General features: G+C 44.5%; 1 protein-coding gene across 2 annotated transcripts; it reads left to right on the top strand.

The window, feature by feature from the left end:
* The first annotated feature begins 940 nt into the window (after positions 1–940).
* On the top strand, positions 941–25,833 carry MTMR9 (myotubularin related protein 9). Of its 2 annotated transcripts, XM_032952803.2 has the most exons (10): positions 941–1,460; positions 3,016–3,069; positions 5,275–5,383; positions 9,711–9,836; positions 10,545–10,718; positions 12,760–12,977; positions 13,716–13,877; positions 16,871–17,012; positions 19,077–19,449; positions 19,986–25,833. In XM_032952803.2, exons 1-10 carry the CDS (start codon positions 1,279–1,281, stop codon positions 20,150–20,152), a joined length of 1,707 nt encoding a protein of 568 aa, XP_032808694.1. In that variant the 5' UTR covers positions 941–1,278; the 3' UTR covers positions 20,153–25,833. The 2 variants fall into 2 exon arrangements, with proteins under 2 accessions (XP_032808694.1, XP_032808695.1); XM_032952804.2 differs by lacking the exon at positions 3,016–3,069.
* The last annotated feature ends 1,279 nt before the right edge of the window (positions 25,834–27,112 follow it).

Below are 27,112 nucleotides of genomic sequence, written 5' to 3'. Positions count from 1 at the left end.
GTAACCTGCCATGCTCCATCCATCACACGTGTCCCACCCACCACAAACTTCTCTTCATATATTTACGTCACTTTCATCTGCAAGCAATTTCTTACCACATTCTATTCAGAACTTTCAAGTTGCTTCCCATGTGTAAATTTATTCGGCATGTATAGCTGCGATTATCTATTGACAAAAAAATGGTCATATATGACACGTTCTACTTTGGTTCAATTGCTTACTTTAAGATTAGCACGTTGCATTTTAGTTGTCATCTCTGATCTTTTGTAAAGCTCCTGGAAGTTTACGTAGTCTAAAGATTATTGTTACCCTTTTCTGTTGCATTTGTTAACCAAGTTCCTCACTAGCGTTATGCTATAGTGCAATACAGTACATGGCATCGATATTTAAGTTTAATATTTCAATATTCAGATGCAGCACCATACCTAGCCAACCATGCTAATCGCGAATTTAACTCATGTAACCAGGATCGTTGCAAGTGAGCTCACCACTGCGCCACCGCTCCATGAGCATAACGACGCCTGAAGACATCACAATAATAGAAAACTGCTTCTGCTTTTTTCCCATTAATGCATACTCTATTGCAAAGCAGATACAGAATCCTTGTTTCACACCAATACAATCAGCCCAATCTGCCATTCACCCGGGCATTCTAAATCCAGTTCACCATGGGAGTCCAGTTTACCACGGACGCCCAAAGGATGCTTTGTCTCCGCAGACCAATGTTGGTAATGTTTATTTTTTTTTTACACCACACTTCACCACGCTGGTCATTGAGAGGACTGGGGAGAGGGCGAGTGTGTGGTGAATCAATCAACGCATTCATTCATTCATACCCCCACCCCCCATTCATTCACTCGTGGAATCCAACCCCCACGTGTCACTTCCGTATTCCGAAGCGCGCGGCATCTTCCGGAAGAACTCTGCCGAGCCTCGCCCCCAGCCGCCCCCCCCCAAAAAAAAAACGCGAACGCGGCCCAACCGGCTCCAAGCACGACAGGTTGGGCTGGGGGTCTCCTCCTCGTTCCGTCTTCTTCCTGCTTGCCGTCCGCTCCGAGTGTTTGTGGCCTTGTGACCCCCCCACCACCACCCCATCGCCGTCTTCCCATCTCTCTCGTCGACCCAGCAAAGCGAGCGCGTGTGGGGGTTTGCCAGGCAGAGGCGGGCCATTGAAGAGGCGGACACAGGAAGAGGAGCCGTTGTTGGGTGGAGGGGTTGGGGGGGTTTGTGGGTAGCGTGTCTCTCTCTCTCTCTCCTTCTCTCTCTCTCTTTCTCTCCATGGAGTTCGTGGAGCTTATAAAGACGCCCAAGGTGGAGGGAGTGGTGCTGGAGCGGCCCTGCGCCGCTCCGCTGGAGGGCACGCTGTGTCTCACCGGCCACCACCTCATCGTGTCTTCGCGTCGGGAGCACGCCGAGGAGATGTGGCTGCGCCTGTCGTCCATCGACGCCGTGGAGAAGAGGTGAGTGTCGTGGTGAGTGTCGTGGTGTGTGTGTGTTGTTGTTGTGTGTGGCCGAAACGTGCTACTTAGTGACGAATGGCGGTTGTTGTTGTTGTTGTGTGTGGGATTGCCGCTCTACGAAACCTGGCCACCCGAGTTCGATTCCTACTAGCGTAACCAACAAACACCGGATGGCAATATTGTCCGAAGCGGTCCTCGGCCACGCATGAGTGTACTGTACCTGGTGCTGTGTGGAAACATCGCCACGAGGGAGACAAAGGCGGCCGGGCGTGATGCTGGCCACCCACCCACCCACCACCTCGTGCGCCGTGCCGGCCTTAATAGGTGCTGGCGAACAGCGCTTGCCACAACAGTTTAGGGGGACGAGCTTGAGAAGGCCCTCTCCAACCTCAACCTCCCAGTTCCCAACAAAAGCCACCTTTTGTTATCTTTGTGGTTGCCGTGCAAAGGGGCTTTTGCTTAGAATTCGTGACTCTTGTTTTCACGGTTTTTTAAGACTATTTTTTTTGTATTGCAGCAGTATGTGTGTACTGCATGTTCAAATGTGTCTCTCTTTCGTTTGCCGTATCTCACATAACCATGCTACGCCTAATCTACATCCGCCACCCAACCTAATGGTCTTGTGACTACCTCATTGTGAACAACGCTGGCATTGTGATTGTAACATTATATTATTATTGTTGTTGATATTCCACGGTGAATATTCCATAGTCATGCTATTTGGCTCACAAGCGCCACATCCCCTAGGACCAGGGGGTCGGCAACATACGACTCTGGACCTGCATGCAGCTCTTATAAGGACTGCTTTGCGGCTCTTTAAATATTTAGTTTTCTTTACCGAATTCGAAAAAAATGGTTTTCGGGTTATTTCAGTTGCTGACTCCTGACTGTGGGAGTCCAGTTTACCATTAGAGTCCAGTTTTTCCGTGGGAGTCCAGTTTACTGGAGAAGTCAGTTCACACTTTAAGTGCATTTTTACCGTGGGAGTTCATTTTTACCGTGGAAGTCCAGTTTACCATGAGCAGGGGTTGGCAACTAGCCGCTACAGAATGGCTCTTCTTGTTATTTTGGTTGCTGGCCCTTGCCCTAGGAAGTTGACCGAGTCCCATAAGCTCACCCATGCCCCATCCCCTCCTTCCCATGACCGTGATTCTGATCATCTCAACGTGGCCGGTTCGTTTGCATACTTGATGCCTTGTCTATCTCCCATAATCCCGCTGTTCTCACCTATCCCGTATTTACCACCTTCTGTTGCTTCCATAGATAAGTTGTTCGCCCCAATGGCCTCCTCGATTATGCACTCAACCAAATTTATTCAGGTCTCAAACCTAACTCATTTGATTAATTCCACTCCATGTTTCCTTGAAGCCCGCACACCTCAGTAAAGTATCACCCTCTACCTTACTTGTTTACCTTATCCACACATTCCCTGTGCCCTAACCTCACCACAGAATCACACACTCTCAATGAACGTTACGTTTTTTTGCGTTGTGCTTCCTGTTTTGCATTTTAAGTTTCCGTGCGTGTAAATGTTGCTTCCATGATTGTATTGTAGCTTTGAGAGCCGTGGAAACCAGGTCGTCAAGTTTACCGATCTGCAGGAGGAAAGGTTTGCCTCTTCTGCTCTGCGTCCTCTGACCCTTTGTCATGCACACTGTGCCCTTTAGTATACTTTTGCAGTGCAAGATATGCGGTTGGGTGAGAAAATGCTTGGAAGTGTTCACCTCGGGGACACTCAAGTGTTTTGTTCATGTGGGCCTCAAGCTGCTGTCATCCCCGCTCCCATTCTGTTCTGCTTAAGAGTAACCCATTTGGAGTGCTATGGTGGGCGTTCAGCATGTACAGGGTGTTCCATTTATAGACATCTCACACATTTCGAATTGTTTTGGTTGCCGTTACAAGATACATTTTTGCATTGAATTGGTTAAGGTGGATGAGTTGTGTGGCTATTGCATGACACAACCCTGTGGGGGTACATCTAACATCATATGCATGCAACAAAACTTAAGCCCCACATTGCATCACACCAGCAACGTTGGACAAAGTGAATGTTTAAAGTTTTAATAAGGGTATTTAGATGAGTCAGAGACATGTAGAGAATTGGAAAGCAACGTTTTCTCTCATTTAATTCTATTACATAAGTAGGATATCTATAAATGAATCACCCTGTATTTAAACTACTATCTACATTTTAATTAAATCCGATGTGCCATAGTAAAGACGTTGTTGGTAATGTTTCTGTTATGGGCATGTCTTGAAAATTCAAACAGTGATGCTTTGATTTAATGTTAGTTTGCACCCTCCATAGTACGCAATGATTTACTCTTATGGTTAACCAACAGCTGCATACTTTATAGAACAATTCTTACTACATCGCTGCCCTGTTGATAGAGGACTGGTCCTATGCAGATCTTTTTCGAATACTGTATTATTAAGAATAACAATAATTCTTAAAGTGCTGAGCTGAACTGTTTAGCTTTGTGGGAATTATCAGTTCTTCTCTTCCTCGGTATACAAATATATTCCAAACTGCATGCAAACTCTTTAACTTTCAGAATTTAACCTGACCTATAATGAGCCAATTAATTACTAAACGAGATTTTGGAAAAAAGCATGACTGGTCAAAACAGCAAATTCGGTGTATTATCATATTCAAATATGATGTTATTGTTGCAATGGGTAGATTACAACTATTTTGGTTTCTCTCTATGTTAATACATTAATACTTTTCATCCCGTTGCTAATCTACAACTAGATTAAGGTCTCTCCACATTGTGTCGTTTTTGGAGGTTATTTGACCTGACTTCACTATGCTGATCAGAGATTTTCGGTGAAGGAGAGTGCTCACTGCCCAATCAGACACTGCTCGTCACTGATAGTAGCTGTGGCCGGGCATTGAACTCGTATCGCCAAGTTTATCGAGCAGTGTGCTCATCACACTGCATGCCAGTAATGTTTTATGTACATATGACTGTAAATTAATGAGCCCAATTAGCTGACCAAATTTGTCAACCCACTTTAACCACAATAGGGTTTCCGATGTGCACCTATTAAACATCACTGAAAAAGCAGGTACGAAAGTGAACAAATTAGAAAGTCTGGGCAAACTCGTGCATTGTCATACTAACAAATGTAAAAGGCTATTTTTGCGTATGAAAGTATATAAAGCAGAGCGCTATCCAATCTCTGCATGCCAGTATTGTACATATTGATTAATATAATAAATTACTGTCTTTTCATAAAGGCCTCCGCCACACCATGTCCGCCATGGGGGATATTTGACCATACTTGACCATGCTGCCGAGTGCCAGTTGGTGCAGGGGGTAGCACAGATTGGTTCAAATATGACTTGCCTCCGGGCATAAGCCTCGTGTCGCTAAGATCAAACTGCAGTACGCCCAGCGCTTCACTCCACTCAGGGTTGTTTACACATGTAGCATTGATAACATAATAGATGGTTACATTATGTTGAACGTTCCCAAGGAATATATATATTTTTCACCTCTGTTTAGATGAAAAAAATAATTGGATTAATATTTTTCCCCTAGTGTCTATTACTATTTTACGTACCAAAATATAGGAAAGTGGAAATTCCACCTCAAATGAGCACTCCCTCAATGTTAATTTGAGGAGCAAATAACTTCTAGATTTGACTATCCCACGGATTAACATTGCCACTTTAACTTAAACGTGCTATTAGGTTAGGTAATACAAATTTCACATGAACCTATGTTTGAGTAGAATTCGCATAAACACTGTGTTGACATTATTTGTTGTGCTGCCTTTAACCCAAGGTACATTTCCTCTTCATCAGATTTGCTGGGACTGTAGGGACTCTGACAATAAAGTGCAAGGACCTTCGGATCATACTGCTGCACATCCCAGGAATGGAAGAGTGCCACAACATTGCCAGCTCCATTGAAGTGAGCTGTGCACCATGGCAGAAAGGGAGCAGCTGTATTAAAAGCCATGCTTTTTATTCCTACTCAACTGAACACAATTGTCCAAAATCTTGACTTAAAGCTTTTGTGACTGCAGGAATTCATATTCTTTGAGTCTTTCGGTAAAGTCACGTAGATAGGTTCAAAGAAAATACCAAAAAACTACGACGTTTCGAACGCAACACAAGCGTTCGTCTCAGGAAAAGGGGGGGTTAGCTTCCAAAGGCAAACTATTTACAAGGGTTGAAATGGGCGTAGCCCAAATGTCAGCAGCCAATGTTAATGCAAGTGGTGGGCATCTAACCCGACGGTGGTTGGTTTTCCACCAATCAAAGGGCTGCCAGGTGAAAATTAGCATGTTAATGAGAGATTACCATGTTAAGCTTATCAGCAATTTACCTTGGAACCATAATGGAATGGTAAAATGCAGAATGGTGTAGCCCTGCAAATTCTTGCTCGTGCTTTAGAGAGCCACTTTTTCAAATACATTTGGTAAAATGTGGGCGTACCCACACTTTACCCCACTAGACGGGACCTGCCAATCACTGCCTGGTGAACCCATTCATACTTCGGGGTGAGCGGTGGCAGTGGGTGGGTGGGAATTTAAGAAACTTGCCCCATTCTTTAAACTACCACCCTAGGAGTTCGGATTGAACCGGTGACCTCTGGATTGCTCGTCCAGCATGCTAACCATTACACCGTGGCAGCATGAGATTGGATAGCACATACGCAAGAATAGCCTTATACATTTCTTAGTGGCAATGCATGAGTTTGCCCAGATTTTCTCATTTGTTCACTTTCGTACATTTACTTTACTTATCCATGAAAGCCAAATTGAGTCATAGGACTCTTTTTTTTAGGAATTGTCCTGCGTTTTGTTATTTTAAGATGTTTTCAGCCAATTAATGATTAGTGTTTATCATACAACGGTGAGGAAACCCCCGGAAAAAACCCACGCACGCAAGGGGCCAACACTCTATCCCCATACAGATGGAAACCCATGGCGGTTTGTCCACTTTCTGCACTGCCCTTTCCTGGCAAGCCAGGGTATGGTACCTCGATGCCTCCGGGAAGGAAGATTCAATGCATTTGTGTAATCCACCAACCATCGCCTCCACAGTTCTGGAATACACGTGCATGCTACCACTGCTCATATGAATTGCATATGACACTTTTCATTCACTTAGAGGTCTGCACTGAAAACCTGAAGCTCAATTATTCTAGGTTGACTTGTTTAGTTAATTATTGAAAGCTGAGTTTATACTGGCTAGGTTCATGTAAATCCGAGGTTGTTCATCAATTGTGCTCTTCCCATTCAACTGAACTTTCCACTTTTCTGAAGTAATCCAACGTCATGATATTTGTGTGGCAAGGTTGAACCCTTTCTAAAGTATTTTATAAATTATTTAGTAATGCTGTGATGGGTATTTGTTATGGCTATCTGCTCCTCTGTTTTGTAATGTAGCAAATACCGTGGCCTTGGTTTGTGAGAGCTTGAGTGACTGAATCGATTTCCACTGAATGAAACAAATGTAGAAACAATTACATTAATTTACAAAAGTTTATCATATATATAGATCGAGATTGCATGAAGAAAGTAACAAAATACATATTGGAGAGAATTCGGACAAGATAAATTTTTGCCAACGTTATTCACAGCTACGTAAAATGCTTTCTGAAAATTATATTGGAGAACTGAAGGCATAAATGTATGTTTACAAAAAAATCGCCATCTGTTGATGATATAGCCGTTTTAACAACCAATGTAAAGTAAAAACAACTAAATGGTTAGGGGAAAAAAAACTACATAAATAGTAGAACTTGATGAAGTTAGATGCAATGTGGGGCTTAAGATAAATGAGCAAAGCAAAAGTCATGTACAAGTTCGCAAAGCAATGAAATATAGTTAGGTGCAGTTGTTGAAGGCAAATCAGGATCGAATTGATGAAATGGTGGATGAGACCAGGTTGGATTATATTTGGAAAACTAAAGTTCAAGGAATGCAGCGTATTTATATGCCTAAAGAAGAAGTATTTTTCCATCAGTGCCTGCTATAACATACAGTGAGGGAAAAAGTATTTGATCCCCTGCTGATTTTGTAGGTTTGCCCACTGACAAAGAAATGATCAGTCTATAATTTTAATGTTAGGTTTATTTGAACAGTGAGAGACAGAATAACAACAAAAAAAATCCAGAAAAACGCATGTCAAAAATGTTATAAATTGATTTGCATTTTAATGAGAGAAATAAGTATTTGACCCCTCTGCAAAATATGACTTAGTACTTGGTGGAAAAACCCTTGTTGGCAATCACAGAGGTCAGACGTTTCTTGTAGTTGGCCACCAGATTTGCACACATCTCAGGAGGGACTTTGTCCCACTTCTCTTTGCAGATCTTCTCCAAGTCATTAGGGTTTCGAGGCTGACGTTTGGCAACTCGAACCTTCAGCTCCCTCCACAGATCAGTCTATTATTTTAATGGTAGGTTTATTTGAACAATGAGAGACAGAATAACAACAACAAAATCCAGAAAAACGCATGTCAAAAATGTTATAAATTTATTTGCATTTTAATGAGGGAAATAAGTATTTGACCCCCTCTCAATCAGAAAGATTTCTGGCTCCCAGGTGTCTTTTATACAGGTAACAAGCTGAGATTACGAGCACACTCTAAAAGGGAGTGCTCCTAATCTCAGCTTGTTACCTGTATAAAAGACACCTGTCCACAGAAGCAATCATTCAATCAGATTCCAAACTCTCTACCATGGCCAAGACCAAAGAGCTCTCCAAGGATGTCAGGGACAAGATTGTAGACCTACACAAGGCTGGAATGGGCTACAAGACCATTGCCAAGCAGCTTGGTGAGAAGGTGACAACAGGTGGTGCGATTATTCGCAAATGGAAGAAACACAAAAGAACTGTCAATCTCCCTCGGCCTGGGGCTCCATGCAAAATCTCACCTCGTGGAGTTGCAATAATCATGAGAACGGTGAGGAATCAGCCCAGAACTACACGGGAGGATCTTGTCAATGATCTCAAGGCAGCTGGGACCATAGTCACCAATAAAACAATTGGTAACACACTACGCCGTGAAGGACTGAAATCCTGCAGCGCCCGCAAGGTCTTCCTGCTCAAGAAAGCACATATACATGCCCGTCTGAAGTTTTGCCAATGAACATCTGAATGATTCAGAGGACAACTGGGTGAAAGTGTTGTGGTCAGATGAGACCAAAATGGAGCTCTTTGGCATCAACTTAACTCACCGTGTTTGGTGGAGGAGGAATGCTGCCTATGACCCCAAGAACACCATCCCCACCGTCAAACATGGAGGTCGAAACATTATGCTTTGGGGGTGTTTTTCTGCTAAGGGGACAGGACAACTTCACCGCATCAAAGGGACGATGGACGGGGCCATGTACCGTCAAATCTTGGGTGAGAACCTCCTTCCCTCAGCCAGAGCATTGAAAATGGGTCGTGGATGGGTATTCCAGCATGACAATGACTCAAAACACACGGCCAAGGCAACAAAGGAGTGGCTCAAGAAGAAGCACATTAAGATCCTGGAGTGGCCTAGCCAGTCTACAGACCTTAATCCCATAGAAAATCTGTGGAGGGAGCTGAAGGTTCGAGTTGCCAAACGTCAGCCTCGAAACCCTAATGACTTGGAGAAGATCTGCAAAGAGGAGTGGGACAAAATCCCTCCTGAGATGTGTGCAAACCTGGTGGCCAACTACAAGAAACGTCTGACCTCTGTGATTGCCAACAAGGATTTTGGCACCAAGTACTAAGTCATGTTTTGCAGAGGGGTCAAATACTTATTTCCCTCGTAAAAATGCAAGTCAATTTATAACATTTTTGACATGCGTTTTTCTGGATTTTGTTGTTGTTATTCTGTCTCTCATTGTTCAAATAAACCTACCATTAAAATTATAGACTGATCATTTCTTTGTCAGTGGGCAAATGTACAAAATCAGCAGGGGATCAAAGACTTTTTTCCCTCACTGTAGGGATCAGAAACATAGCCATTGACAAAGAAAAAGGAACAAAAGCTACAAAAGTACACCAATAAGCATTGAAGAACACACCCAAATGGACGCCTGCCATGGAGATAGCAATGGAATCAGCTCGTGTATGGAAACTAGTTGGTTTGGTGCATTAGGAAACAGTGAATGATGGTGGTGGAGTATGGATGCCTTCATTCAGCAATAATAGTCGCTGAGTACAGTGAAAAATCGACACATGTTTAACTTTTGCTCTGCTTGCTGTGCTTTTTAATAAATGGCCAAGTGTTTGGTTGTAACTTGCGTGCAGGTGCTCTCTACGCTGACGGCTGTCAACCTGTACTACCCCTTCTTCTACCGGCCTATGTTCGAGGCGTTGGAGGACGGCTGGCACTCCTTTCTGCCCGAGCACGAGTTTACGCGCCTCACCTCGCACGTGAGCTCCACGTTTCCTCGCTGGAGACGCTCCACGGTGGCGAGATGTTAACTACCTCGCCTGGTATACATGAGGCCGTGGGTTTGATACCAGACCCTGACGCCCCGTATATATTTGGAGTTTCCGTGTTCTCCCCGTTGGTCGCGTTTATTTTCCTCCCGAGTCCTCGGGTTTTTCCCCTCACATTTAGAAAGATGTGTTTAGGGTATTTGGCTGCTATACATTTCCACATGATTAGCTACTTCGTTGAGCTATCATTTGTGGTCAGGTCACTTCTGAAAAAGAGCTGTATAGCTCATTAGGCCTTATCTGGTAAAATATAAAAAAAAGTTTCAGTTTCAATCGCACACCTGATAATACTTTATCCCATCTCTTCTCCCTAGGCCAGATCTAAACATGAAGGTGTTCAAGACTTAAAGCGATATAGAACTTTAGGCTGACCCTCTCCGAGTCAAATCTCAGATATATGTTGGGAACCCAGTTAAAACATTGTTTTATATATACATAAGCATAAACGTGCCTATATGCCATTTTTTTATATATATAGTCCTTGAAAAATGTTAGAATTTACCTCGGTCACAATCCATCACATCAAAATTGGCAAAAAAAGTTTTAATCAAATATGTAATAGGCTTGCGTGCGCGTCTGTATTCAGACCTTGCAAATTCACTCTAAACGTTAAAAAAAAAACTTTCATGTGATCCACAGACGGCCGACTGGCGCCTGAGTCACGTGAATAAGGACTTCACGGTGTGTCCGTCCTACCCACCGGTTGTCATCATCCCCAAGGCCATCGACGACGAGATGGTCAAGAAGGTCTCTGCCTTCCGGCAGAACGGCCGATTCCCGGTGCTCAGCTACTACCACAAGACCAATGGCATGGTGCGTCACGACTCGCTGCCACACATAAAAAAGCATCACTTGGTGCCTTTTTCATTCCCGTGCAAAGTTACTTTTCCTGTTAACGAAGTAGCGGGCGTTGTAACTCGTTGAATGCGTGGGTCCGGCGGTCACCGCTGAGTACCTGAATTCTGATCAAAGTAGCTATTGAAGGCAGATCAGGATCAAAATGTTAACTAAAATGCAAACAAGAGCAGGATGGCATCCTTTTTGTAAAGCCGAATCGGAAAATGAAAATTAACTTACCAGTGTGTTTTAAGAAGAAAGATGTTTTATTCACTACATGTTACCTGCAATGATGTTGCTCAGAAGCATTTACGGTAGCAAAGAAAGTGGTACAAAAGCTGAGAGCTTGGAGGAGAGGTGCAGATGTGGAATTATACTGAGACACAGAGAGATAAACACATTAATCTTAGAACAAATACAAGTTTGTTATATTACATTGACCCTTAACAGCTAAAGTGAACTTGGGTAATGGAATGACAGCCAAAGAAGCAATACGTCCAAGAGGCTGATTACCACAGAGACGGAGGGATGAGATTAGCTCTTGCATGAATGAGATGGATTATAGTGACGGTGTAGGGAAATCTTCATCCAGCAGTGGATAGACCACGACCACTGATGGTTATTCCTTTTTGTCAGTCGCTTCACAAATTTCGCATCTTTTAGAACATCGATTACCATCGCTGGAGATTACGGCATCAGAATTATGTTGTTTTTTTTCACAGCCTGTGTACCATCTGGAGTCAACAGCACAAAGGCCCAGTTGTGTATTGCTGCATTACGCACCTTGTCTCTTTTTGGTCTCTTTTTGGTCTCTCTTTCTACGCATGCCAATGGGAGATGTGCAGGGTGATCAATGGAGGGACTAATTTTTATTCAGAATGCCTTCACACTTTAACGATATATCTGAATGTCGCATGTCACTCCAGTTCATGCCGTAAAGCTTACTTGTATGCTTAATTTACAAGAAAAACAAGTTGAACGTCATTGCCTCTTTTGGTTTCTTCTGCAAGCACCAACATGAAAACGTATATCAGCAGCTCACTCGGTATGGCTTAGATTACTGTGAAATACAGATTGCATTCCAAAATATATACTTACGTTAAGCTTGGACACATTTTGAAGCAGACACTTTACTCTGTCCGTGAATGGTGCTTCCATGCAGGGGTCCTGACTGGGTTTGAGTCCTGGCACGTATCTGAGGTTCCCTTTGTAAAGAATATATGGCATCTCAGAGTCTGTAATCTGAATGTATTTTTTCACGTGATTTATGTTTTATACAGATCCATGTTTACATGCTCATATGTCCTTCAGATCTACACGATAACATTATTACAACTGAATCCCGGGAAACTCTTGTCCATGTCATGTGGTGACCCACATCATGCTTGAAAATGAGACTATTTTCATCTCTTGAGTCCTTACGTGGTTAAGCAAATAAACTTGGACTTGATGTTGAGGTTGCTATTGGTTACAAGAAATTACTCTTGTTAGACGGTCGACAATCCATGGAAATATGTCGGTAGTAGGATGAATTTTCCTCCACTTCTGAATGGAGGTTTTTAATGAAGGCCTTGGTTGCTGGAGTGGCAAGTGGACAGACGGGAGCAAAGTGAGATGAGAGAGTTAGACAGGGGTGAGGCTGTGGACAATTTTTAAGTTTGCGAGTGCAATGTTGAATATTATCTGGGATTGGATTGGGAGCTGGTGGAGGGATCGGGTGATGTGGGTCATGTTTTGTGCGTGTTAAGTCTAGCAGCGGCATTCTGTAGCATGTTTGAGGTTGTTGATGGGGGTAGGAGGTGAAGAATCTGCTGCCACTTGAGAGGTACTAATTTTTTTAAATACCTAAACATAACCATTGATAATAAAATAGAAAAGAAAATGGTGGGGTGATTAAAGAGGCTTTTCCCTGTAACGGATTGCATGAAGATGCATGTCCCGCACAGTGAGCACTTAACAAGACCTTCACAAAGGTCACGGTTTACAAAACGCGCTTCGTTACGCAAACCGTCCGCAGGTGATGATGCGCTGCAGCCAGCCGCTGACGGGCTCGGGTGGGAAGCGCTGCAAAGACGATGAGAAGCTGGTGAACGCCGTGCTGGGGCCCGGCAAGCGTGGCTACATCATCGATACGCGCTCCCTGCACATCGCCCAGCAGGCCCGTGCCAAGGGGGGCGGCTATGAGCCCGAGGCACACTACCCACAGTGGCGCCGCATCAACAAGTCTATTGAGAGGTCAGACAGTGCACCACACACACTCACGTGCCTCTGTTTTCTCTGTTGTCTGGGGGGGGGGGAGGGTACTGGTGGCGTGGTGATTAACACGCTGCACTACGACCATGGCGGCCTGAGTTTGATTCACCGGCCTCGTCTAATATCTGTGGTGATTCTCAGTACTACTGATTAGTAGCACTGATTACTAGTGTAGTGACTGACTCAGAGACACTAAGTGTGGACCGTGCACCAGAAATCCAGCCAGCCAGTAATCCAGCCAGGCAAGAATGAGTCCAGCCAGCAAAACTTTTTTTAGATGAAAACACTGCACAAGGAATGTGAAATTATGTATAAGTGTTACAGCATACCTACTTGTAGATATATATAGACAATACAGTTACTCAGTAACTTCTACGTATTTTAAGCGGAAAACATTAAGACTAGTGCACGACATTATCTTATTGTATTTTTTACGGATGGGAAGTGCAGCCATTTTAGCTGATTGTCTTTTGCTATAACACTGGGTCACCGCAATTTGTCAGTGGTCAAAATTAGAATGCATTGAACTTGTGCATTTTGGGATATCACATAGTTGTTATTCTGATGCACAATTTTACCATTTTTTCAGAATAAAATATTCAAACAGTTCGTCATACTTTTCAGATTGAATGTGCTTTGGGGTTGGCTTTTACATGAGAATTGAAAATTGGAATGATTTAACTTTGAGCGACAATGTTCTGGTGTTGTTACTGCTGTCAGGTACAATCTTATGCAGGACAGTTTCATCAAACTGGTGGAGGCCTGCAATGATCCCTCACATAACATGGACCGCTGGCTCAGCAAACTGGAGGCGTCAAACTGGCTTGGCCACATCAAAGACATCCTCACCGCCGCCTGTTTGGCAGCACAGTGTCTTGACAGGTGCTTGGATATAATACAAATTGACTGATAAAGCCCTCGAGTGATTAAGAGCGTCGATGTGTGTGTTTTTAGTGGGATGTACCTCGGCCAGTGTATTGTCACTGGGCGATAAGGAATGTATTCGGCAATTATATTATCCTTGTATGTATGTATATAGATGTAGAACTTATTTCGCACCACACATAGCCAACCGTGCAAATCGGAGGTGCACCTTTGGCTGATTTGTGGTGTCTCATTTGTCATGTTTCGATTGTTCTGTCTTGTTACGTAAGCCAAATGGTACAATTTACATACATTGTTAATGAATTCGTATGTAAGAAATTCAGTATATATGTCATGCGCATAACAATCACTTTTAATTAGTGAATCATTACATGCCGAGTTGTAACAAGTATCTTGGGTATGTCTGTTTTCAAGTGGCTGAATTACTTGTAGCAATTCCTGTATGTTACATGAATGGTATACAGAGGTATACCATTTTATTTGACATGGGGCCAACATAGGAAACAGATATGTTATTGAATTAATGTACACAAATTTATTTTCATTGCAAGCTGTACAACTCTCTACATTTTACACGGGGCATTTCTCAACAGATTTAAACTCCACCATTTGGCAGGACCCTTTGACTTTCTCGTGCCATTCCCTGCTCCTCGTCAGGGTAGGGATCGAATCTATGACCAATATACCAAGCGAGGCACACTTCGTGTCAAAGCCAGCCAGCCCCATGCACAACGACCCGATTTCATTGCTCCATCTCCCAGGTGGCACCATCCTGTCGGACGCATTCCATGATGATGCCTCGGCTGCCGCTGTCCTCGTGGAAGCGTGGATCTTTCTCCGGGTCTCTTAGGTTTTTACCCCTCCACATTTAGAATCAACATCACGTGTTTAGAGTATTTGGCTGCTTTAAATTTCCGTATGATGATAAGCAACTTCGTTGAGCTATCATCTGTTGGCCAGGTCGCTTCTGAAAAAATAGATAATTGCTCAGTGTTATGAAGCACATTAAATGGGAATGGGTGCAATCCACGTCACCATAACATGATCGCATTTAGAGCATTTTACGGTCTGTCCAGCAGGGGGCATTGTGTGATTACTCGAAAAACGGGACATATTTCTTGTCTCATTGATTTGCTTTGCTAAAATGTAGGCAGCATTCATTAACCGTTCATTGTAAACGAATGTATTTGGTGATACTGTGTTGTGCAGTAGTGCACATGTCACACAAACTCAACACATTTGGTAATCATACTTTTCATTTTAAGGCAGTATGTCCTAGACGATGTTTCTGGTAATGACCATTCTGCATAGCCCAACGCCAAGTGTTGTATACTTCTCCTTTAAGGCAGTGTTATTGATGAATGTGAGGTTGTCATTCAGGTTAAAGTAAATTTCCAAAAAAGGTATCTTTAAAAAACATTTTAGACATCACCATTGGTCACTTGAAACTATTTCTGAATCAATTTTTTCCCCTCACAATTTGCTGAAAAATGTGTTTGTAAAAAAAACACTGAACAACTATGTCAAATGTGTCGGCAGCATTCCTAATTTTAATCTGTTGTGTTTATAGGCGGCATTTTGGCAATATTTCTACGTGAGAATATTTTGTAAAACTGATCGTACATGTACATACAGACTTTGATTTATCACTGACACCTTAAAGTGCAGTGCTTGCACTTATCAGTATATTTGTTTGGTATTAATAGCACACTTACGTGCTTTTCATTTTATCACAATGCGAAAATACTCGTTTATCTCTCAGAAGAGGAAATGTATGGCTGTCTAAAGGATTTGATACAAACGTGGCGATGCACAAGTGCAATCAATTGATTTTCCGGCATTTGTTGATGGTTTGTGCAGGTTTACAAAGCTCCCAAAGGCTGCTGCGCTGTGAGAAAGCCATGGGTTGGCAATGCAGAGAAGAGTGGGTTGTGAACTAGTCTGTGTGGGTGTTTGAATGTTATCTCCATATATATAAAGGCAAAGTTGTGATTATGTGTGTCTGTTCAAAATGTTTAGCGTACTTCCCGACATGCAACACACTTGAAATTTGCCATGTGGGTACTTTCCACACTGTCCACCATGTAAAAATTATAAAATTACACTTTTGTATATTTTTTTTTGGGGGGGGGGGGGAGAGCTCAATAATGCATATATTTTTTGCACGGCAAGTGAGCTGTGACCTCAAATCTGTCACGTGACCCGCGCACGTGGAAGCTTAACGCATTGTAGTGTAGTGGTTAGCGCGCGACCCACGTTCGATTCCCGCTCACGGCCACCACCGGTGACGATTATTTGAACCGGTCCTGGGCCTCCCCTAGTTCGACTCAGCCTCAAACGAGTAACTGCTGTGGTGTGTGAACATCGCCACTGGGGGGACAAAGGCAGCCGGGCGTGGTGCTGGCCACCCACCACCTCGTTCGCTGATATATGCAACAGATTGAAGTTGGATTGGTACAAACATGTCACGGCAGGACCCACATGAAAAAGTATTGAAGCTCAGCAAAGCTACTGTATTCTGTATAAATTAATTTAATATTACTATTATTTCTTCTCCTCGAGTCGCACTTACAAAAGAGGTCTTGTTATACAACACAATTCTGTGTCACCTGCTCCTCCGATTTTCCCCTCCACATTTAGAAACGCCTACTTCAGAATTTTCTTGCTGTGGTTGTTCCACCCGATGAAGATTGCTTGTGTTGCGATCGAAACGTCGTGATTTGTTTTATTTAATTTATTTCTACCTACGTGACTTTACCGAAAGAACCAGAGAGTATTTAGAAACGTGCGTTCCAAGTGTTTGGCTGCTGCTATAAATTTCCGCATGATTAGCCACTTCGTTGGGCTACGATTTGTGGCCAGGTTGCTTCTGAAAATGAACTATATAGCTTGGTGGGGCTTACCCGGGGGGACAAAAATAAATACATTTCCCTGAATTCTTTCCTGTGATCTGACGATTGTTGGCCGCTTCCTTTTGGTGCACGTACCAGGGAGGGTGCCTCTGTGTTGGTGCACGGCTCCGATGGCACAGACTCCACTCTACAAGTCAGTGCCCTGGCCCAAGTGATCCTCGATCAGGACTGCCGCACCCTGCGTGGCTTCCAGGCGCTGGTGGAGCGCGAATGGCTGCAGGTACTGAGTCGATTCCACACCCTGACGCGCATTCGTCACGCACCCACGCACGTGCGCAAGGAGTATTTCCGGTTTGCAGTGATATTGTGAAAATAATACAATAATCACTTATTCACCCAGGAAAGTCACACAGTCTGAAGGCTTCATAGGGATGTATGGCCAAGTACTGTGTGTGCGTTTTTTGGCAATGGGAGGAAACTGGAGGACCTGGGGGAAACCCATTCAGAACAGTGACAGGAGATAGAAATATAATTTTCTCCATACAGATTTATCTGTTTGGAGAAAGGATGAATGCATTTGGATGATGTGCAGAGCCCATTTCTGCAAATTGTGTATTGAATATTTAATGTAGGAAGGCCAAGCAGGAAAATGTCACAGGATGGTCTGCAAGTCTGCCTTGTGTTAGGTATGCATTGTGTAGAGTTGTATCGTGTGCTCATGTTGTCAGATTGATTTCCGGATGCCATGCGAATTACGATGATGATACCGTATTGAGTTGCGCACACACACAAGTAACAGAAGAGACGGATTATATAACAAAGTAGCAGTCAGCACTTACTGCATTTGACTGCCTGTTGTCTGTGCACGAAAACGTTATTTCGAAGGTACCTTAAAAAAATGTTTTGTTATGAATATTCAAAAGCATCTCGGATTTCATTTGCATTGTTTTCATGCGCATATATGGACATAGCATTAACTATGTATGTTTAAACATTTGAATTCATCTTGATGCTGCTGTGGTGTAATCGGAAGCACACACTGGTCTTGCAACCTAGAGGTCACCGGTTCAACGCGATCTTCTGACGCTTCCGTTGAAAACAATCTCTCGCGTGCGGCAAGCATGTGCAAATCACACGTCCAAGTTTTAAGTCTGTGAAGGCGTGCGACAGCTTGGGGAGTTGGGCGACTAATGCTGCTCAGTACGCCGGAGAGCGCGGGAGAGTAGGATGCAGTTGTTCATGATACGGGTTCCATTGTATGGTTTGGGTGGCCGCAGTCACACTTATAGGTTTTCTTTAATTCTCCACTTGTGGAGGAGAGGTGTGTGCGCTGCGACCAGTTGATGTTCTCAAGTGGTTGATGGAGCACCATAGTTCCCTTGGAAGATCAAAGCCGTGCGGCGCGATGGTGGAGTCGTCGATGAGGCTTTGATTTGAAGCCTCCGCAGAACTCCAAAGTGTTCACCAGCAGTCTTCAGTTGACCCCGCGTCATCCAATTGTCTTGCGCGATCCCACATTGGTTTCTGGGATTTCAGACGGGTTCTTAGAGGGTTCAGCATTGAAACAATGATGCAGTTTTCTTACATACCCCCCCGACCTCTGCCCGCCCAGCAGGATATGTGTACACCGCAGTCAATGGCGGAGCCAGGATTTTCAGGTAGGGGGGGGCAACCCCTCCAGTCATGAAAAATATTATGAGTTATTAGTAAGTAAGGACTTGTCTCTTGCTTTGTATTCGACGCGTGTGTGGCGATGGCACAGCCATCGATCGAGGGTCGAATTCGAACCGTGTGTGATCAGCATTGCGCTCGCTGAAGGTGAATGTCTTCAGGGAAGTCGTGTACTGTATACGCAACTGCGCACAATTCTGAGTCACTTATAACTGCTTTGCCATTGACTCGGACTATTGTCCTATCATCTCATAGAGTCTCTGGCACGTAATAATATGCTGTACAGTGGCAGTGGGGGTCGCAAAATGCCGATTTATCACTAATAAACCCTCATGATCCGATCGAAATTAGGGATTTCGATCGGATCATTGGAGGGGCACGTGCCACCCCCACTGGCTCCGCCATTGACCGCAGTCAAAACAATCGGCGGGTCGCGTGAGGTCGAGTAGAGTAAGGGTACTCACACCCTCGTCTGACATGTCTAGCCAGTGTGAAAGAGTAGCCCAAATACTTTCGAAAACAGACCTTGCTGTCGTGGGGGGGAGGCCCTTTGCGTGCCAGCAGTGGCGTGAGCAAGCGACCGCAGGGCTGCACCACTTCTAGTTCACTAATTGTTGGCTAGTTGGTGCTCTAGCCATGTTAATCTCTCTCTCTCTCCCAACCCCCATAACAGGCAGGCCACCCTTTCCAGGAGAGGTGCAGCCGCTCCGCGTTCGCCAACGTCAAGCCACGGCAGGAGGCGCCCTCCTTCCTGCTGTTCCTCGACTGCTGCCAACAAATCCAACGGCAGTTCCCGTGCTCCTTCGAGTTTGGCGAGCGTTTCCTCGTCCTCCTGTTTGAACACGCCTACGCCTCTCAGTTTGGCACCTTCCTGTGCAACAGTGAGCTCGAGAGAATGAAGATGAAGGTGCAGCAAAAGACAGTGTCAATGTGGTCGTGGGTGAACAGGCCGGAGGTGATGGAGCAGTACCTCAACCCGCTGTACGAGCCCAACAACCTGGCCATTTGGCCGTCAGTCGCGCCGCAGAGCCTGGTGCTCTGGGAAGGTAAACAAATATATCTCCAGTCAAACACCTTTCCTCCCCCACGTGTATTCATACTGTCAATCTAAGAGAGAGGTTGTGGCTCTTTTCTCCATTTAATGAGCACCAGTTGCGACTGCTGCGACAATGTAAAACAGCACATGGCACGTGCGCTTTGGTTATAATAAAATGTTGTGTTTTTTAAATAATAATTTAATTAATTTTGAATTCATGCCATTCTTAGAGCACAATGCTATAACAAAGGATATCGTCTGGCAGTAGGGGGACAATTTTGCTACGTGGTTTTACCCATGAAAGTGATTAGGAATTTGTGAATACATTTCCAATTTGGGAATTTTATCACTCTCCTTTATTCCATTATTCTCAGGGCTTACTCCTACTGTGCTAAGCTGGACAGGACCTATGTGGTCCAAATGGCGCTAAAGTAATCAACGATTAATGAAATGGTTGATTTTGGTAACTGGCCGTACATACACCGGTGTGAAGTGTCCTCTTCCTCCCCGCTCTTGATTGTGCGATGTGCTGCATCGCCACCCTAGGTGTGTTCCTGCGCTGGAACCAAAGCTTCAAGTGTGTGCAGGAAGCCTGGGATGAGGTGGTGCTCATCGCCGCACGCCACAAGGAGCTGCAGGCTCGCGTGAGCAGTCTGAAGGATGAGCTGGCCTCGCTCGAGACGGCCCGCGACCCCCCCAATGGAGAGCAGTGACCTCGCCCGCTCTGTGCAACATTGGGCCGAGCGTCGAGGGGCCAGTAAACCACTCGCAGAAGCAAGCCTCCTGTCCTCGCACGCACCAGGGTGCTGTGTAAAATTGGCTTTGCTTGTACGTCATCAGTTTTTCTTCTGTTCGTACACGTACGATTTCATTCGAACGCGTACAAACGGAATCGGAGGAAAATGTCATTATCGGGGTACCATCTTCAGGTCGGAAGACGTAACGAGGCTCCCACAAGGCCATGGGGGGGGGGGGATGGCGTGTGGCACAGTTTGGCACCAGCTATTGTTAAGTGCGGTCGTGTCGCTACAGTTCTCTGCGGTAAGTACAATGTCTGTAAAAAAACAACGGCGCTACACCTCTAAGCAAAATTAACGCTGAGCCGTTTGCACGTTCCAAGATGCGGCGGTGAACAGGGCGCACCCTGCAACCCGCGGACGGCTCGGAACGGCAAGGGCTTAAATTGCGTCTGGGCCCCCGAGCCCCATATATGTGCATTTCCTTCTCGCTGGTCCCTCTGCTGCGTCGGTGGCAATGCGACTGGCCACTCGCCCCCTGAGGGTATTCCTTGCATATCCAGGGTGTTCTCAACAGCATGGCGAAGTGAGAGCCGACCGGCAACAGACACAACGCGGTGTTCAGAGCAGGAAGATTTGAGCTCGTGCCTTGTGGACGTATAATTCCCTGCTTTGGCGCCTAATAGTTAATAGCATGCAAGATTAGTGTTTGCATATCTCAATTTTGGAATTCTGTAAAAGGCTTGTCTGAGAAATAGATGGGTCAACATGGTTTCAAATAAAGTTGCTTCACATATGGAGAAATTAAAGTTCCCAAGAAAGTCGGTGGAAAGAATAAATTGGTTAAACTTTGTTCTATGCTGAATATTGAAGACTAAGTGGACTTTCAGGGATTTTTAAGATAAATGTGATGATACCAAAACACAGGGCCATTGCACTTTATGCAGTCCAGAAGGAAAGACCGTTATTGTATTTACAGGCAAATACACTAAACAAAAGGCAAATTATAATAGTTATGAATGAAAGTTTCCACTGTAATATTTAGGTTTGTCATTTTACATATCAATGGGATTCTTAAATGATCCTTATGGCGGTTACCCTGGGGTACCAAATAATACAAAATGGCCGAGGCAATTAAATATTTTATTTCTGGGACACTTTTTTTTTCCAGGGGGTGTTACTTAACTCCGCGACTGGGGTTACCAATCAAGCTGAAATCGGTGGTGCTACTCTGCGAGGTGGAAACGCAGCGAGGGCGATCGCGCTGAAACCCTGAACGCTCGTGGGCACCGTGGTGGTACATCGTGTACAGCTCGTCGAGATGAGTCGATTGCCGCAACGCCGACCATCAACAGACTAAAAATGACTGCATCACGGACATTGTGCGAGAGCTGGGGTACTATGCTACCCCGGGGTAGCGCCATAAGGTTCAAATGTTTTGTAGTTGCAGAAATTGGAGCAAAAGTTTGAGGTAAATTGTTGAGGTCTTATTACGAACAGCTGGGTTTTACATTTTATTTGTATTGCCTCAGACAGTATTTGCTGCGGGCATTTTTTGGTTTCTGGATTAACACTACAACCATTGCACCGGTTGTAAATTCGAAGGATAATTGAGCCTGCATCCGCTTCTTCGTCATGAGGCTGTTATCATTTATTGTTGTAAATATATTTCTTAAGTGATGTGTTTAACACGATAAAAAAAAATGTTTTGTAAAATAATGGAGAACCACTGAAGTTAGTCACAAAAAGGAATGCTAGTCCAGCGTGCGCCATGGTGGAGTGGGGTCATTGGGAGCAGAAGCAGGAAGTGCCCTGTTTATTTGCCTCTCCTGTTGACCCTCGCTCTGCTACGCGGGCCTTCTCTGGACGTTGTTCATTGGAAAATAGCGCAGCTGGAGCCCTGCCCAATCGATCATCTCTGCTTCACGAGGGGTCCTTTCAGTACAATGGTTCTCAATTGCAGTCAGTGACACCCTCTCTAAAACAGTAGTCTTATTGGCCTGTCTTAGCCGCATTTCCGACTTAGGTCGTGTAGGGAGCTTGATTCTGGTCGGATCCTGACGGCTTCAGTTAAATATCCTGTTTTTGGATGCAGTATAAATAATTATTACCCACAGAACAAACAGGCCAGACTGAACTACTGGCTGCAGTGGCTTTCGAAAGTTATCATGACATGAACACATCAGAGTCGTAGACATTCAGATAACCTATATATTTGGAGTTGTGATGTGTGCCAGAAGCCTATTCCTGGTGCACAGGATAAATGTTTTTTTTTTAAGGGAATAATAAGCAATTAGGACATATAACAACAACACATGGAGATTACCAGTCTCTCCATGTTTACTTAAAAAAAAAGTAATATTTTATTCATCGGCTATGGGCTATTCACCGCTGGCTAATGACCTCCCCATGCACCACAGGTCTTACGATGCCAACATAGGCAAATGCCACTGCATTTAGGCGTTGCTCTATTCTCAGATGTGTGTTCTACGAGCTGCTGTTCTGTTACCATTCTCGTCCATTGGCCATGATCCCTTCGGGCGGTGTGTCCTCTCCAAGCCCACTTTCGTTCACAGTGAAAAGGAAGTCTAACCTGCGTCTATGCTCGGATGCACGAGTTAATCTTTCTGTCAGTGCAGTTTGGGCGCCACGGTGGCGAGATGTTAACTACCTCGCCTGGTGTACAGCACGTGGGTTCGATCCCGACCCTGACACCTGTACATTTGGAGAGTGCATGTTCTCCCCTAGGTCGCGTGGATTTTTCTCCAGGTCTTCCAGTTTTTGACCCTCCACATTTAGAATCGACGTGCGTTTAGACGACTTGGGTGCTATACATTTCCACATGATAAGCCACTTTCTTTGACCTATCAATTGTGGCCAGGACTCTTCTGAAGATGAGCTAAGTAGTTTAGTGGGCCTTACCTGGTAAAATAAAAAAATAGTTTAGTTTAGAATTTTAAATTTTAATTCCAAGCACGTATCTCTCCATGCCTTGTGCACTTTTGGGATTCTGTTGTATTTCTTCAGTGTCCGTATTTTATGATCTTATCTGTCATAGCAGGTAATAAGCACAGATTTAAAACATTCTTCAGTCACCTTTGCCATTGTTGCTATTACCAACCTTGCATCTTCTGTGCGTTTTCCACATGGAACAACATGTGAATCGGCGAACACATGCCACTTTAGTCCATTTGTAAGGACATTAAAGCCTCATTGAGTTTTGCGTGGTTGTAGGAGAGCCGTCAATACTAGGCAAGCCAGGCAATGCACTTTGCTCAGTCCAATGAGCGCCAATGATAGCCAATGTTCCAGATATTTACTCAGAATATTGCCACAGCACTGCCATTGTGTTGTTGCTCGTATCGTTGAGTATCCTGTCCACGAGCCAATGCTCTCCTGTCTGCAGTAAGTCATTCACGCAGATGTGTTCAAATACTTTTTTCTGACATTGTTTTTTTGCTGGTCGTATATGACGTCCAGTCACACTGGCATACTCTTCATCGCTTGCACAGAAACGAGCACAGCCCTCATTCTATGGAGCAACTTCAAAGTTTGATGCGTCTCGCCAGAACATGTAAATATGTGGTCACATTTTGTTGGATGCTTCCAATGGACGGTGCAGTAGTTTCCTCTGACGTGAAAAGAGCTTGCATCAAGTTGGGGTGGTATCCCAATGCACGGTCAGCGTGTAACCCAATTGTATCGGGGAAACGGATCTTGAATGTGTTTACACGTGGTCACAAAATGGATGAGCGTGCAACCCTCTAGCACTCCCAGCAGTTGGAACACAATTTTGGATCGTCCTCTCACTCCCCAAAACAAAACGTATTTTGCACCGTACACAGCCAATTGGTAACTCAACGAAGGTGGTAGTGAAGGCCGACCTGGCAATCGACGGCTAATTTTGCGTCATGGTGCACCAAAGAATGGACGACGAGAATGACGAGTGGTTCGGTGGGCAATGGAGTTGATGGAGCCACGCTCTAGTTGACCTCGGGGCCATGTTCCTGGTATTGAACAATGAAACGTTCACCAGTTTAATGAGCTACATGCTCCATATATACACCCGGAGTGCTTCGAAGTCCTCCCCGTGGCGGTAAATGTTGCCTGGATATTACTCATTGAGCAGGCTTGGAAGGTTCCACATTCCACAATCATAAAGCATTGCAAATACTAGTGTTGCTCGTTTGTTGGGAGCGATTTGAGGGTAGTCACCAGGAGAGGATGTAACATCCTGTACTCATTAAAAATATCTTCCAGGTACCCATGTAGAAGACAGACAAAAATTAGCAATCCGCTAGTTTCAATCTATAATCGTCCAACGTGTCCTCGAGTTCAAGTATGTGACTTCACTGTTCCTATTTGTTATTTTGTGTTGAAATAAAGCGATGTTTTCTCGTCGCATGAATAATCTAACTCGTGCTGTGTTCGCCCACTAATCATTCCCGTAAAAACCAGTTACCGTCCTCTGTGGGCAAGTCATTGCTATCGCTGGCAATGTTTGTTCCTGCCCTGTTATTGTTCGTCGTCTTTGAGTGTCTCACGCATTTTTGGTGTCTGCAATATTTGCAGTGCACTCTCTGTGGTGGAGGTCTCGTCGCTCATTGTTGCTCATGCGAGCGTCAGCAACTAAGCACATGACATGGAAGCGGAGACCGACATCCTCAATGTTGTTTACCAATCTATATCCGTAATATTCCTGCTGTCATGCCATTCATATGTGTACACACGATCTGCAAGCTGGTGTCTTCTCCATAATATGCAATGTTCTTGTCCTGCGTTCAGCTTCCAACAGTCTTTATTTTTCACGTGCAACTATAAATTGTTTTGCTGTTATTCATTACTCTTTGTTGAATCAAGAGTTTGAGACTCCAGTTGAAATGTTTTTTTTTTACTCTTATGATTAATTAAATCTCACAATCATGGGCAAATCGTGACCAGTTATGTTTTATTTCGCTAATGTAAAAACAAGTATGGGTTATTGTTTCAGTAGATACGAGTTGGTTACTGGAGATACTAGTTTATCGGAGCAGTGCTGCAGTGATTGGCGCACTGCTCAACAAACCTAGTGACCCAAATTCGATTTCCAGCCACAAAAACAACAACCGGTGGCGAATGGAATCTGAACCTTTCTTTGGCACCCCAATCGGCAGGGTGTGGGTTTGGCTTTCATCTCGAAATGGACTGACAAAGCACCACCCTAAATTATTTATTCTTTTTTTGCTTCCAGAGAATGCACTAAGATAGTTGTCATTCACGAATGTGTTCTCGTGCCATGGTAACGTGGTGTAAATGTTTATGGTGAGAACAAGAGACGCATTGGGGATGTAGAAAATGCCACGTCATGTTGGTCGGCACGACCATGGGGCTAGTTTACACTCAAAACACTGGTGGATTGTAGGGTGGATTGTAACGAGTGCTTTTTTAATGTTAAAACTTTACATGATTTTGATAAATATTTACCCCTTTTTTTAATTCCTTCCCTAAGTCATGCCCGGTGTATATTATTGACATTTGGTGGATCCTATTAACATCCGTTTGATCATTGTGTCGACTGCATAAGGTATACAGTGCTGTATCTACGTGATGTAAAAGTATTGCGGGATTGTGTACGCACGAGATGTTGACAAGCGAGTAAACTGTGTTGTGAAAATGCTGTCAACTGGTTTTGTCTATGGCTTTGTAGTGCTTTAAAAAGAGTTACGACTGCCTTGTAAAATATAGAATTGTAAAGAATGTTTTACTGGTAGGAACCTCCTGGTTACACCAGCCCACAGGGGATTATTGTATCCGTCCGTCGTTGCATCCAAAAATGGGAGGGGTGGGGCTGGGTGGAGAGGGTGGGGAGGGTGGAGAGGGTGGGGAGGGAGGGGCTGGATGGGGAGGGTGGGGCTGGGTGGGGAGGGGCTGGGTGGGGCTGGGTGGGGAGGGGCTGGTCACCCCGTGGTGCCCTTATAAAACTCAATGTTTCACCTACTTACGCCGGCTTGTGCCCGCCCTCACAGTCGGGCATATTTGCGGAATACACCACGTGGTGCCGCCGTTGACCCTGGCCATTGACCGAGCAACCCAACGTTCCTAACAGCTCTCTCCGCAGGAATGTGTTATTGCACTATTTGCTTTTCCAATATCAGCTTTCATTCACCTCCGATTAGCACGGTTGGCTACTTATGGTGCGAAAGAAGTTCAACATACATACATCCCAGGGATTTCAATTAAATCACTCGGCCATTATCCAGTCAGTCCAGTAAAAAAAACCCTCAAATATGCTTTTAAATTTGAATAGCATCATAATCCATTGTCTATACTGTGGAATGAAGGCCGCCTTTTGCTGTTATGAATGGCTCTTGAATTGCCACAATCCATCTCATGCCTACTACACATTTACTAATCTCATAGCTCAGTCTAAACGCTGGTTCTCCACTATCTCCTTTGGCTGCCATTCCATCAGCAGTCATCACCCTAAGCAGTGCATCATCCTGGCGAAGCCCCCTGTTCGTTTACAATCTGCCGTCTGGTTTTGGTCTGTGCCTCGATTAATGTGCCCTTTCCGTTTCAATTTCATTCGAAGGGGTGCTTCTCCCCACGATTCTTTGCGCACTATTCAGCTTTCATTCCATTTTTATTGTCAGTGATGCATACGTTGTGCTTCATGCTTAGATTCATGCGGAGCCTTATTCAACACTTGATATTTAATAATATCAGGTGCCGTATGCACGGCAGTGATTACCGATTGGATGTTACGCTGGTAAGTGGTAGTGAAACCACGGCCGCTTTTGTTTTGCTCTGTCACCCCCACACGCTCCGTGGAAGGTGAATGACGGATTCCGTCGTATATCCAAGTGTTGAGCACAAGACGGGAGATTAACTTTTGAGGCAAAAACCTGCTCTGAAAGTAAAGTCAATCGGCCTGTAATTGTTTGATGGCCCAAATAA

This window comes from Petromyzon marinus, chromosome 12 (assembly GCF_048934315.1).
Source record: "Petromyzon marinus isolate PM22_M1 ecotype Great Lakes invasive population chromosome 12, UKy_Petmar_22M1.pri1.0, whole genome shotgun sequence".
NCBI classification, from domain to species: Eukaryota; Metazoa; Chordata; class Hyperoartia; order Petromyzontiformes; family Petromyzontidae; genus Petromyzon; species Petromyzon marinus.
This window is presented reverse-complemented; position numbering and strand designations above follow the sequence as displayed.